Raw genomic sequence first — 14,181 nt, forward strand, 5'->3', positions numbered from 1 at the left:
GCTCAAGTGATCCTCCTGCCTCAGTCTCCCAAGAAGATGGAAATACAGGATGCACCACTATGTCTGGCAATTCCTAGAATCTCTTTATTGTGGATATCACTGACGCGTTTCAATTCTTTCAGATATTAATATTTACAACATTTTCTCTTTCTTCTAATGGTTTTTCCTATTTTGATAATCCTAGAGAAAATATTTTGATTTCATGAGAACCTCATCAAATATTTATACTGAATTAATCATGTGAAACCAGAGGCACTTAGATGTTATGATGGATATGGTATGAGAGCAAAATTCTTTTTAAGAGGTGGGGGTTTCACTCTGTTACCCTGGCTGGAGTGCAGTGGTGTGATCATAATTCACTGCAGCCTCAAACTCATGGGTTCAAGCAATCCACTCATCTCAGCCTCTCAAATAGTTAGGACTACAGGTATGTGCCGCCATGCCCAGATAAATTTTTTTTTATTATTGAGATGGAGTATCATTATGTTGCCCAGGCTGTGCCCAAGCTTCTGGCCTCAAGCAATCCTCCTGCCCTGGCCTCCAAAAGTGCTGGGATTACAAGTGTGAGCCACTGCACCAGGACAGAGAGCAGTATTTAAAATTTGAGGAGTCCCATAGTTAAGCTAACAAATACAGGTTTCCATTTATTGGTAATAAAATCTTTCCACAAATATGTTCAAAATTCTGCCTTTTATATCTCTTAATATTATACCTGTGTGGATTACTCTTGATCAAGAGCTATCTTACTGCTGAATAGTGCTCTCAATACTTACTCATCCACTTGCTCAATGACATTTTTGTGTATTTATTGTTATTGCTGTTCTTACTATTATTTAGAACACCATTAAATGAATGCTCATAAAGGCCAAACATAGGCACTTTATTATATAATGATATATTAATATACCTTGCATTAATCTTTGCAATTATTCCAAAATGAGGGTTTATCTCATTCAACAAATGAAGAAATGGGTTAAGTAGTACACTTAGGTTACAAAGCTAGAAAGTGAAAGAACAGAGGTTCCAAATTTAATATACCTATTTCCAAAACCCCTGCCTTGATAATATACTGATCAAAGGATGACATGCATATTCTCTACTTCCTTGCCTTGTCTTTGATATAATCTTCTTTAGTATACCCCATATGAGAGGATGATATAGAAATTTTAAAGTTCTACACAGATAAATGCTGGTCCCACAGGAGACACATAAAAAAAAAATTTTTTTTTGAGACAAGAGTCTCACTCCATCGCCAGGCCCCAGGCTGGAGTGCAGTGGCGCAATCTCAGCTCACTGCAACCTCCACCTCCCGAGTTCAAGCAATTCTCCTGCCTCAGCCTCCCGAGTAGCTGAGACTACAGGCGCACGCCACCATGCCCAGCTAATTTTTCGATTTTTAGTAGAGATGGGGTTTCACCATGTTGGCCAGGATGGTCTTGATCTCTTGACATCGTAATCCGCCCACCCTGGCCTCCCAAAGTGCTGGGATTACAGGCGTGAGCCACCGTGCCCGGCCACATAACTTTTTTACACCTTTGTTCTCCCTATGTGTCCCACAGCTGGCCAATACCTGCATAATTATATTTATTTTTGTATAGAAAGAGATAAAATTATAGAAAAGTTGAACAGACAAATTTGTAAACTATTCAAAAGAATTTCTATATTATGACTAACAATTATACTTTAGATTTAGCCCCTTATATCTTTTTATATAGTTAATAAAAGATTAAAAAGATTACATGTGCCCTAAACTGCACAGAATATAAATCCTCTACCATATTATTAACATTACATAAAATTGCTTTTTATTCCAGAAAAAGGAAATCAGTTTATTTATGATTTCTTTTTCACCATTAGTCTCTAAAGGTAGAGGTCCCCTACTATAAGAAGAATGTCAGCACAAAAATTAAATGATTTTTCCAAAAGATGAAAACCTGGTATCTTACATCTTTTTCCTAATGAAATTTAGTAATCCATTGAAGACAAACATTTCTATTTAAAGAATAAAAAATAATCAGTATATATTACATATAAAAAAAGTTATTTTTACACATGAGGAATATCCCAAAAGAGCTTCTTATTAACTAATCAATCATCTCAGTTTCCTGAATCTAAGGCAAGCATAAACATTTGAAGGAATACTTTCCAGGAACCATTAGCTTGCTTTCTCTGTGGATCCTTTTATTCTTTCTCAAAACATCTATGTTTCAATATTCCCCTTGTGAACAGTTCATGCACACACTTCAAGAAGTAATAAAATCAAATTCCTCAGGGGTCACGACTAATGAAAATTAACTGCAGAACAGACAATAACATCAATGTTACTGCTGTTTGGAACGCTTAAAAAAATTCTTTTTTTTTTTTTTCCTGTAACTAATCAACAGCTAAGTGACATATAAATGAGGTTGTTCAAATTCTTCTAAATTACATAAAAATACTAAAGAATGAATTATTATTATTATTTTTGAGACAGGGTCTCACTCTCTTGCCCAAGAGTACAATCATGGCTCACTATCACTTCAACCTCCTGAGTCACTAGTAATACAAGTGCTTGCCATCACCATGCCTGGCTAACTTTTTTGATTTTTAGTAGAGACAAGGTCTCGCTGTGTTGTCCAGGCTGGACTCACACTCCTGAGCTAAAGTGATCCTCTCGCTTCAGCCTCCCAAAGTACAGGGATTACTTTGAACCACCACAACAGCCAAGAGTGAATTATCTTTAGCACCAGACAGAATAGCTCAATCTTCAGAAACTGATTTCCAAATTCTTTTCTATGCACCTCGAGTCACTACTCCTGGTTTTCTACAGGTCTCGAAATTCTCAGTGAAGATCAGAATACTCCTATGAGTGTTCATCTGTTTACTTTGAAAAAGAATAAAGAGCAAGGAGTTATTTTACAAGGGGGATGAAAGGGTCTTAATTTTTAAGAGTGTGCTAAAATTTTTTAAAAATTTAGCAGAACATCAAATTTCGTTCATTTACCTATGAGCTATGTTTCCTGACTTTTATTTATAAAGACCTGCCCCAACTCCAATCTGATGTAAAATGACAATTTAAAAAATATTTAAGACTATTTTAAACAAGTATGCAATGAAAAGCAGTTAACCAAGAAACAATAAATCCCTAAGGCACATAAAAGTTACATGAATATACCTTCTTAGGTAAGAATGTTTTGGAGTTAAAAACAAATTTTCCATTTCAGTAAACCATCCACAAATTAAAATTTTCATTGTTTGCAAACGAATTGAATAGCATACCAATTTTGTCGTGTCAAATGTATACAAACATAATTATATCTGTACCTAAAACTAATACACTGTATCTCAAAAAGTATAGGATTCAGTAAGGCATATTTAAAAAATTTAGATTTAGTTCTTAGAAAGGCTGGCAAATTCCCAGTGTTTTATTACATGTTTTATAACTTAACTTCATTCCTTTGTATGTTCCAAAAATTATTTTTGAAAAAAAAAAAAGAGATACTTCTCGAAAGAAACTGTCAGTAAGAGCAGGGCATGCAAAATTAAACAAACAACTCTATGAACAGTAGAAAGTGTTAGAACTAAAAGTGGGATGTCAAAGTATATGGCAGTTTAGAAATACAAGAGTACTTTCTCAATGCTCGATAAAGCACAAAGGTGGAAAAGAAAAAAAACGCCTGGCAGAGTACATAATATCTGAAAAGATGTTTAAGGACAGGAAGAACACTAGATATAAAGTGGTGGTGTTGAATGGGAAGTTAGATTCAGAAGCACTTACCTCAAAAATAAAAAGTATAGCATCCAATTCCTCTCTTTGAGACTTGTGACCTAAAACATTTTTATAGGGAAACATTTAAAACATATAATTTTGTCCTCATTGTTAACAATCACTTAATGAACTTAAAATATTTCAACACTGAAAAGTTTTTTTTTCCAGAAGTTATTTAGTAAAATGTTTAAAGCATATTCCATTCATTATGTAGACAGTATCATCGTGGCTCTCTTTACTTTTTTGAGAACTGTAATTACATTTAGGTTCTACATATTTATGTCTAGAAACAAATCATATTACAAAGAGCTTAAAAAAGCTCTGAAAATGAAAATATAGAAATGACTTCTCAAATGTGACACATGCTCCTATGGCAGATCTAAAGAAGGCAGAATGAGGGAACAAATCAACCTGACCAGTGAAAAAGTAAATCTTCAAAGCCACTGTAAAGTAATAAGGATAGTAATACTAACCGCTTAGTTGTTATTTCTAATACAGGTTACTAGAGCTATGATGTCTAAGAGCCTTTTTTAAGTTATGTTTATGACAATTATTAGAAATATTAACATAAACCAAGATACATGTTAGCATCTTACCTTTCTGTTTAAGACTAGCTTCAATAGTCACAAAATTTTCAAAGAACACATAGTATATATGTGAAAAATGTTGGTCGAAAAATTGTTTAAGATCAATAGATTCTGCATTCTCTGAAAAATTAAAAACAATTTACTGATTATTTACATGTATTAAATCATATTTAGCAAATATTCAGTGACAAGTTTCCTTAAAGAACTGCTCCTAAAATCCTATTCTATTAAAATCATTAATCATACAAAAAAAAGTTAAGTTCTATTTTCAATTCATAGCTACAGCTTTTCTAACTTCTATTTTCCCCAAGACAGTTTAAAATCAAAATAATAATTCATGATGTCTGAAGGCCAGGTGCGGTGGCTCACACCTGTAATCCCAGCACTTTGGGAGGCCGAGGCAGGCAGATCACCTGAAGTCAGGAGTTTGAGACCAGCCTGGCCAATATGGTGAAACCTCGTCTCTATTAAAAATACAAAACTCAGCTGGGTGTGGTGGTGCGTGCCTGTAATCTCAGCTACTTCAGAGGCTGAGGCACAAGAATCACTTGAACCCAAGTTGGAGGCTGCAGTGAGCCACGATTGTGCCACTGCACTCCAGCCTGAGAGATAGAACGAGACTCTGTCTCAGGGGAGAAAAAAAAAAGAATAATTTATGATGTCTGAAATATATTTATTCAATAAATAGGTAACTAACAATAGGCTTTTAAATAAGTACTTAGGGCTTAAAAAGCTCAAACACAGAGAATACTACTGGAAAAAACTGTCAGTAAGAGCAGGGCATGCAAAATTAAACAAATTAACTCTATGAACAGTAGAAAGTGTTAGTACTAAAAGTGAGATGTCAAAGTATATGGCAGTTTAGAAACACAAGAGTACTTTCAAAGCTCAATAAAGTACAAAGGTGGGGAAAGAAAAAATGCCTGGGAGAGTATATAATATCTGAAAAGACGTTTAAGGACAGGAAGAACACTAGACATAAAGTGGTGGGGTTGAATGGGATGGGCATTCAAAGCATAAAAAAATACATGGAGCAAGAAAAGCATGAGGTATGTTAGAATCCAGAAAAATAATTCATTTTGGCTAAAGCTTAGAGCATTTTAATAAAAACGAACAAGTAGACTTGAGATATGTTTACATATACTTATGCATATATATTTATGCATAGAAGATTCCAAACAACTAGGCAACGTGACCTCTAGGGAGCATGACTAGTTTTACTGTTGCTTAGTTCACTTTCAGTGTAAGTGAGAACATTGGTGAAAAGGAGTAGAGAAATTCTACTTCATATACTTCCTACTATTCCAAATTGTTTACAAAAAGCACATTACTTCTCTTACAATACAAAATAAAAAATTTTTGTGTTTTATTTTTTTGAGATGGAGACTTGCTCTGTTGCCCAGGCTGTAGTGCAGTGGTGCAATATCAGCTAACTGCAACCTCCAACTCCAGGGTTCAAGTGATTCTCCTGCCTCAGACTCCCAAGTAGCTGGGATTACAGGTGCCCATTACCACGCCTGGCTAATTTTTATATTTTTAGGAGAGATAGGGTTTCACTATGTTGGCCAGGTTGGTCTCGATCTCTTGACTTCAAGTGATCCACCCACCTTGACCTCCCAAAGTGCTGGGATTACAGGCGTGAGCCACGTGCCCAGCCTCAAAATATAATTTTAAAAAGCAACTGAAAAAAATAAAAGATTTTTGAACCTTAGAAGGAAATAAAGAAACTATTCATTGTAAATAAACCCAAGTTAAAGGTAAATATCAATTAATTTCTTAGAATGCTCTAAGGTTCAACAGAAGATTTCAAAATAAAGTGAAATAGTAACAACACATAGATAGCACTTTAAATTCTTTTATGTATTATCATATCCTATGAATATTCATAATAATTTTTTGGCAGGGACAGGGTCTCACTCTGTCACCCAGGCTAGAGTACAGTGGCATGATTACACCTCACTGCAGCCTCAACGTCCTGAGTTCAAGCAATCCTCCCACCTGAGCCTCCAAAAGTACCCAGGACCCAGGTACCTCCTCACCACCACACCTAGCTAACGTTTTAATTTTTTGTGGAGATGGAGTCTTGTTATGTTGCCCAGGCTGGTCTCAAACTCCTGGGGCTGAAGCAATCCTCCTGTCTTGATCTCAAAGTGTTAGAATTGCAGGCGTGAGCCATAACACCCGGCACAATAACTCTTTAGTGATGTCTTATCTATGTGATTTTTTCCAAGACTCTCTTTTGTTCTGCCATTCCAAAAGGAAAGGGATAGAAGCCTTTCCTCTCTATTCCCTTGGATTCTCTACATTTCTCTTTTATGGAAAGAACAATGTTTCAAATGTCTTACTGTCTTTCTTCCAGGACTAGTCTAGAATCTTTAGAATAGGAACCGTGTCTACCTCAGGATTTCTAAATATTGGCACAATGCTGAGCAAACAGTATATACTCAAATGTGTTTTATTACTAACAAAATACATTATTTTTACTCTATTATATTCAGTTAGTATGATATGGGAAGTGTTACCTTGGAAAAGACTGCATAACCTACTGAAAGGCAAAATAGCACTGCCTCATCTTGACTGGAATTAGAATACCCAGATTTCACTCCTGTCTGCAACACTTACCATTTGTGTGACTTTTCGCAGAACTAGACAAAATAATAATGCTTAACACAAACTGAATGTTTTCTAAACAATGCACACTATTCTCAGCACTTCACAGAAACTAATTCCTACAATCTAGATAGCAATACTATGAAATTAGTACATTATCTCCATTTTATAGATGAGAAAATTTAGGCACAGAGAATCTCAGAAACTTAGCTCATGAAGTACAGTCAGGATTTAAACACCAGGAACCCTAGATCTATTCAGCCTCCAATGTAATACATCTGTAAGAAAAGAATGCTAAATATTTATCTATTAATCTGCCTATAAGAATAATAGTCATCAAACACTAGTTAAATATATTTTATCGAATATCAAAATGAAAACACATACAATTGAAATAAAGAGGAAAGATGTTCTATTTTTCCTACAGAGTAGTCTAAAGAATTATGAAATTAGAATAAAATAGGCTTGGGCTGGGCAAGGTAGTTGACATCTGTAATCCCAGTATGTGGTAGGCTGAAGTGGGATGGCTGTTTGAGTCCAAGAGTTTGAGACCAGCCTGGGCAACACATTGAGACCCATTTCAACAAAATTAAAAAATAGCCAGGCATGGTGGCATGTGCCTGCAGTCCCAGCAACTCTGGAGACTAAGTTGGGGGAATTCTTTGAGCCTAGGAATTTAAGTTAAGGTGCAGTGTGCTATTATTGAGCCAGTGCACTCCAGCCTAGGAAACAGAGCAAGAACTTGTCACTAAAATAATAATAACAATGAAAGAATGAAATAGACTGCTATAATTACCTCTAAATTTCCTAAAGTTAATGTTTCAAAAACACATAAGAACAATAACAAAGCAAACCAAAAACACAACAAAAGCAAACATGAATCAACTCAAGATTTTGTGACATATTAGGAGCCAAAATATTCTCTCTCAATTTCCTTCCCATAAGGCATGCTAACAAAGTCTGGAAATTATGTACTTGTTAATGCTAATAAAAATGATCAAAATTAGGCTAATTTCTTTTTTACTCCATATCTATTTGTAATGAACTTTTTAGCAAATAAAAACTCCTCTATGCAATATTTTTGACCACCAATTTACAGTATTTACATGGTAGGGAAGAAAGACAGAAAAGATAGATAAAATACAATGAGAAGGTTTCACTTATTTAAAAACAACTCACTCTCCAAAACAGTAATACAGAAGAAAAAAATGGAAAAGGAAGAAAATACAGAAATAAAGAGATTATGGGAAAAAATTTCAACCAATTTTAAATCTCAATACCAAATCCTGTCCTTTCCAAAAAGGTACACTTAACCCATTCTGTTTCTCTTTCTATGAATGCCTCCATTACTCAGTCAGTTCTATATATGTCCTATGAGCTAGTATTACTCTCTTACAGAAATGGAGGCTCTTTAGGAGTAGCAAGCATGCCTCACCTTCTTTTAATATTCTTTGAAAATTTTAATCTAGAAGGAGTGCTTTGCATAATGCTGAGCTGACGTTCAGTGCTTTAAAAAAAAAAGTTTAAAGGTTCCAAAATTTACCTTATTTTTAGAAATAATTTTATTTGATGGCTGGGCACAGCGGCTCACGCCTGTAGTTCCAGCAATTTGGGAGGCTTAGGAATGCTTTGTAGACCTTTGGGAGTAGTCATTTTAAGTAGCAAAATAATTCTGGGCTCCATTTAGTTTCCACGAATAAAATTTCTCAGATGTTTCTTTCTCAGATGTGCTCTTTTTATGATATGTTTTAAAAACTTTATCATAAAACATTTACTTTCTACTACCTATTTTTAAGACATTTAAGCACTACAGCATACATGTAATTTAAAATTTCAAAGGTCAGAAGTCAGTTTTCCTGACCTAAAAGTTCAGATATTAAATATTTCCCTATAAAAGGTATCACATACCCAAGCTGGAAGATGAAAAATTCAACAAATTTTACAGTATCATCATTCTTCTTCTTTATCCATTAAAAAAAAGAAATCTCATTTACAACTCTTTTGCAAATGATAGCATCATAATATACTACCTGTGAAGTGTATCACAATCAAGCTGCTTCTAGTAATATTATTGTTGTTAGAAATAATACAAATAATATAGAATATAGAAATAATTCTAATAAAGTATCAAACATTTTAAGTTACTGTCTTATTGTCTTAATAATAATGAGAACAGATCCACCAACATGGCAAACTGACCTAACACAAACTACTATCTCACTGTAAACACACAGAAATGCTGAATAAAAATAAGTAATACAACTAATTTAATACCAACCTCAAAAAATGAATGGGGAGAAAGAGAGGAAGTTAAGAAAAGAGAGTAAAACAGGAAAGGAGAAAGCAGGATGGAGGAAGAGGGGACACAGGGAAAAAAGAGGAAGATGAGAAAGTGAGATGGAGAAAAGGAAACAATGAGGCTGAAAGGGAAATATGGAGGAGAGGGGATGAGGAAGTAAGGGAGGGAGGAAGGGGAGTGGGTAAAGAGGAAAACAAAAGAAATGCAGCATAAAATATAAGTAATACGAAGTAAAGCACAAATAAGCAGAAAGCAGAAAGAAAATACAGAAGAGAAAGAATTGAAGATGACAGGAAGAGAGGAGAAAGCAGCAGCAGGGAGGGAGGTTAAAACAACATTACAATGCTGATTAAATTATAAATATTTCCTAATAAGTCTCTAAAAAGGGGAAGATATATGAGGAGGGGAGAAGAAACTGGAAAAGGGATGGAAAAATGAAAGGTTCAAGGGAAAGAAATGAAAAATAGTAAACTGAGAGACAGAACTAGGCCAGGTGCAGTGGTTCACGCCTATAATCCCAGAACTTTGGGAGGCTGAGGCAGGCGGATCATGTGAGGTCAGGAGTTCAAGACCAGCCTGGCCAACATGGTGAAACCCTGCCTCTACTAAAAATATAAAAATTAGTCAGATGTGGTAGTGGATGCTTATAGTCCCAGCTACTCAGAAGGCTCAGAGAGGAGAATTGCTTGAACCCAGGAGGCAGAGGCTGCAGTGAGCTGAGATTGTGCCACTGCACTACAGACTGAGGGATAGAGTGAGAGGAAGGAAAGGAGGGAGACAGAGAGGAAAAAAAACAGACAGAACTAAATCTCTTAGCCAGGTGCAGTGGTTCATGCCTCTAATCCCAGAACTGTGGGAGGCCAAGGTAAGATGATCGCCCAGTGCCAGGAGTTTAAGACCAGCCTGGACAATATACAAAGACTCCATCTCTACAAAAAGTTTAAAAATTAGTTGGGTGTGCTGGTGTGCACCTATAGTCTCAGTTACTCAGGAGGCTCAGGCAGGAGGATCACTTGAGGCCAGGAGTTCACAGATGCAGTGAGCTATGATTGTGCCACTGTACTCCAGCCCGGGTTGCTCACGCCTGTAATCCTAGTACTTTGAGAGGCCAAGGCAGGTGGATCGCCTGAGCTCAGGAGTTCAAGACCAGCCTGGGCAACATGGCAAAGCCCCTGTCTCTACAAAAAATATGAAAAAATTAGCTGGGCATGGTGGCACGTGCCTGTAGTTCCAGCTATGTAGGGGGCTAAGGAGTGGGAGGATTACTTGAGCCCAGGAGGTCGAGGCTGCCGTGAGCTGAGATCACTCCACTGCTCTTTAGCCTGGGTGACAAAGTGAGACCCTATCTCAAAAAATATATATGTGTATGCTAATACCTCTCAAATCTTTAGCCACCATTCCATGACCTTTCCTGAGACTCAGGCTTACACTATCTACCCAATTACATTTTCCACAGATATCTCATATTCAGCTTGTCCCCTAAATGAATCCATCATCTCTTGGCATATCTTTTGCTTCTACATTCCCTTACGAGGTTGGCAGTACCACCTAGCTGGCTTTTTGTTTTGTTTTGTTTTTTTTAAGACAGGGTCTCCCTCTGTTGCCTGGGCTGGAGTGCGGTGGTACAATCTTGGCTCACTGCAGCCTCAACCTCCTGCGCTCAAATGATCCTCCCATCCCAGACTCCCAAGTCACTGGGACTACTGTGTATGCTACCAACGTTGGCTAATTTTTGTCTTTTCTTTTTGTAGAGATGGGGTTTTACTATATTGCCCAGGCTGGTCTCAAACTCTTGATTTCAAGCAATCCTCTTGTCTCAGCTTCCCAAAGTGCTGGGATTACAGGTATGTGCCACTGCACTTGGCCACCACCTATCCTTAAGCCAGAGATTCTTTTCAGACTCATCCCCCTCTCCTTTCATCTTTCATTACTCCACCACACTCCTACCCCTCAACAAATCACTAATATTTTTTGTCAAGTTTACGTTTCTAAATAGCTAGCTATTTCTTTCTCTCTATCCCCACTGATGCTTGGTTTAGTACCTCCAAGGTCTCTTTCCTTAATTATATCACACTGTTACTATAATGATTTAACCAAACCTAAGTCCAACTACATGCATTACTGACCTGCTTAAAACACTTAAAAGATTTCCCAGTACATACAGGATAAAGCCTAAGTTTCTGCTTGTGACATACAACCCATATTCTTCTCTAATTTCTCACTACCTTACCCACTGCCCACTAAATAGTAAGGCACTAAATAAATTATGGTACATCTGTACAACGGAACATGTAGTCTCTAAAAATGTTCATAAAAAAATTTCTGAAATTGAAAAATGTGATAACTTTAATAGTTCAAGAAGCAGCTTAGAAGTAGATAATGCCTGTGAGTTGATCTAACAGTGAAGTTGGACTCTGAAAATCTCCTCCATAAAAGTAATTAGACAAAAGCCATTAAAATCATCTTTTTCAGAAATCTAGAAATTAACCAAAGGCTCGTAACAAACAGGAGCATTTATTCCAAAAAAATTTTTTTGATGAATCTCAATAATAGTGAGCTTTGTGGAACTTTAACTTATCCTATATCCATCCAGCTCCCCCCAGCTCTATGGCAGCCTTGAAAACCAACAGCCCATGATCACAGTGAAAACTAGCAGCCTAGCAGCTACTGGAGAAGAAAGGGATTGAGGCTCTTTCAAAGTCTCATTCTCAGAAAACTGTCATTATTTGACTCATCTACCTGTTCCTAGGAAAACCTTCACTTGCAAAACTTACCTCGATTTGACTTAACTTGGCATTAACCCAGTACAATAGCCTTTCTCCTGGAAATATCTGTCTAAAACAACAGGTGACAAATGTCAAATTTTCAACAAAAAAATTACAAAACATGTAAGTCCAGGTACAGTGGCTCATGTTTGTAGTACGGCACTTTAGGAGGACAAGACAGGAGTCAGAGACCAGCCTGGGTAACAAACTGGGACTCTCATCTTTACCAAAAAAAAAAATAAATAAATTTATGGTTTCAGGGAGCTGGGCACGGTGGCTCACGCCTGTAATCACAGAACTTTGGGAGGCCAAGGCATGTGGATCACTTTAGGTCAGGAGTTCGAGACCAGCCTGGCCAACATGGAGAAACCCTGTCTCTACTAAAAATACAAAATTAGCCAGATGTGGTGGTGCACACCTGTAATCCCAGCTACTTGGGAGGCTGTGGCAGGAAAATCACTTGAACTCGGGAGGCGGAGGTTGGGGTAAGCCGAGGTTGCGGTAAGCTGAGATTGCGCCATTGCACTCTAGCCTGGGCAACAAGAGGGAAAATTCCATCTCAAAAATAAATAAATAAATAAATTAATTAATTTACAAGATATGCAAAGAAACAGGAAAGCATGTTCAATATACTTTAAAAGTATGTCCCATATACAAAGAGTGGTCACAGAAACCATCCCCCAGAGGAAGCACAGACACTAGACTTACTAGACAAACACTATAAATCATCTATTTTAAATATGTCAAAAAACCTAAAGAAAACCATGTCTAAAGATCTAAAGGTACGTGTGAGATGATGTCTCACCAAGTAGAAAATATCAATAATAACATAAACATTATTTTTTCAAAAAAGAGAAAAAAAGAAAGGACTTGAAAAGCACACAATAAGTAAAATGAAAAATTCACTAAAAGAGCTCAATGGTACACAAAGACAAAAGATCAGCAAACCTGAAAATACGTTCATAGAGATTACAACTGTCTCCCCCTAATCTACAAGGCTCAACAGTCAAGACACCCAGGAGATGCCTGAAACTGTAGATAAACCAAATCCTATATATTCTATGCTTCCAACCAAACATACATACCTATAAAAAGGTTAACTTATAAATTAGGTACAGTAAGAGAGTAACACAAATAATAAAATATAACAATTACAACAATATACTGTAATAAAAATTATGTGAATTTGGCATCTCTCACTTTCAAAATACCATGATATCTTTGGACCATGGTTAACTATGTATAACTAAAATGATGGAAAATAAAACCACAGACTGGGGGGACTATTGTATTCAGCCTGAAGAATACAATAAAAAAAAAAAACTGAAGAAAAATGGACACAGCATCAGAAACCTTAGAGTCACCATCAACATACCATCAAGCATACCAATACACATATTGACTCAGATGGAGAGAAAGAGGCAAAAAGGAAATTTCAAAAAATAATGGCTGAAAACTTCCCAAATTTGATGAAAAACTTATCTACACATTCAAGTAACTCAGGAAATTCCAAGTAGAATAAACTCAGAGGCCCAACTCTAGACACATCAAAATACAGCTGCTGAAAGAGAATCCTGAAAGCAGCACTATATCACTTAACAAAGAAGTCTCGATAAGAAAAAACAGTTGATTCCTCAATAGAAAACAGGGAGGCCAGAGGCAGTGAGATAACATAAAGAGCTGAAAGAAGAAGACTGGCAACCAGCAATTCTACATTCAGCAAAATTATCCTTAAGTAATTAAGATGAAATTCAGACAAGCCCAGGTGTAGAAAAACTGAAAGCAGGTGTTGCTAGTAGGCTGGCCTTGAAAGAAAGACTAAAGAGAGCTCATTAAGCTGAAATAAAAATAACTAAAGAGAATTCAGATGTATTTTTTGTTTGTATGTTTTTCCTCCATGTTGACTTAAATCACAACTGTGTAAAGCAATAATTATAAATCTGTGGGTAATGCATAAAGATGTAATTTGTATGACAATAACAACACAAAAGTGGATGAGAAAATGCAGCTACACAAAAATAAGGTTTTGGACCAGGCACAGTGGCTCATGCCTGTAATCCTAGCACTTTGGGAGGCTGAGACAAGTGGCTCTCTTGAGGCCAGGAGTTCGAGACCAGCCTGGGCAACATGACAAAACCCTGTCTCTACAAATTATTTCAAAAATTAGCCAGA

The 14,181-nt window shown here is 36.5% G+C and overlaps 1 protein-coding gene across 8 annotated transcripts in view; it reads right to left on the reverse strand.

Moving 5' to 3' along the window:
* The window catches only part of RALGAPA1 (Ral GTPase activating protein catalytic subunit alpha 1), a 297,306-nt gene that overhangs the window by 240,567 nt on the left and 42,558 nt on the right, over window positions 1-14,181 (reverse strand). For all 8 annotated transcript variants that reach the window (XM_012469045.3, XM_012469051.3, XM_021674917.2 and 5 more), the window contains exons 2-3: window positions 4,345-4,455; window positions 3,758-3,807 (exon numbers count right to left, since the gene is read on the reverse strand). In XM_012469045.3, coding sequence (XP_012324468.2) covers window positions 3,758-3,807; window positions 4,345-4,455 — 161 coding nt within the window. The remainder of the gene's footprint in view (window positions 1-3,757; window positions 3,808-4,344; window positions 4,456-14,181) is intronic.

This window comes from Aotus nancymaae, unplaced genomic scaffold (genome assembly GCF_030222135.1).
Source record: "Aotus nancymaae isolate 86718 unplaced genomic scaffold, 86718_ANA_hifiasm-v0.15.2.pri h1tg000062l, whole genome shotgun sequence".
NCBI classification, from domain to species: domain Eukaryota; kingdom Metazoa; phylum Chordata; class Mammalia; order Primates; family Aotidae; genus Aotus; species Aotus nancymaae.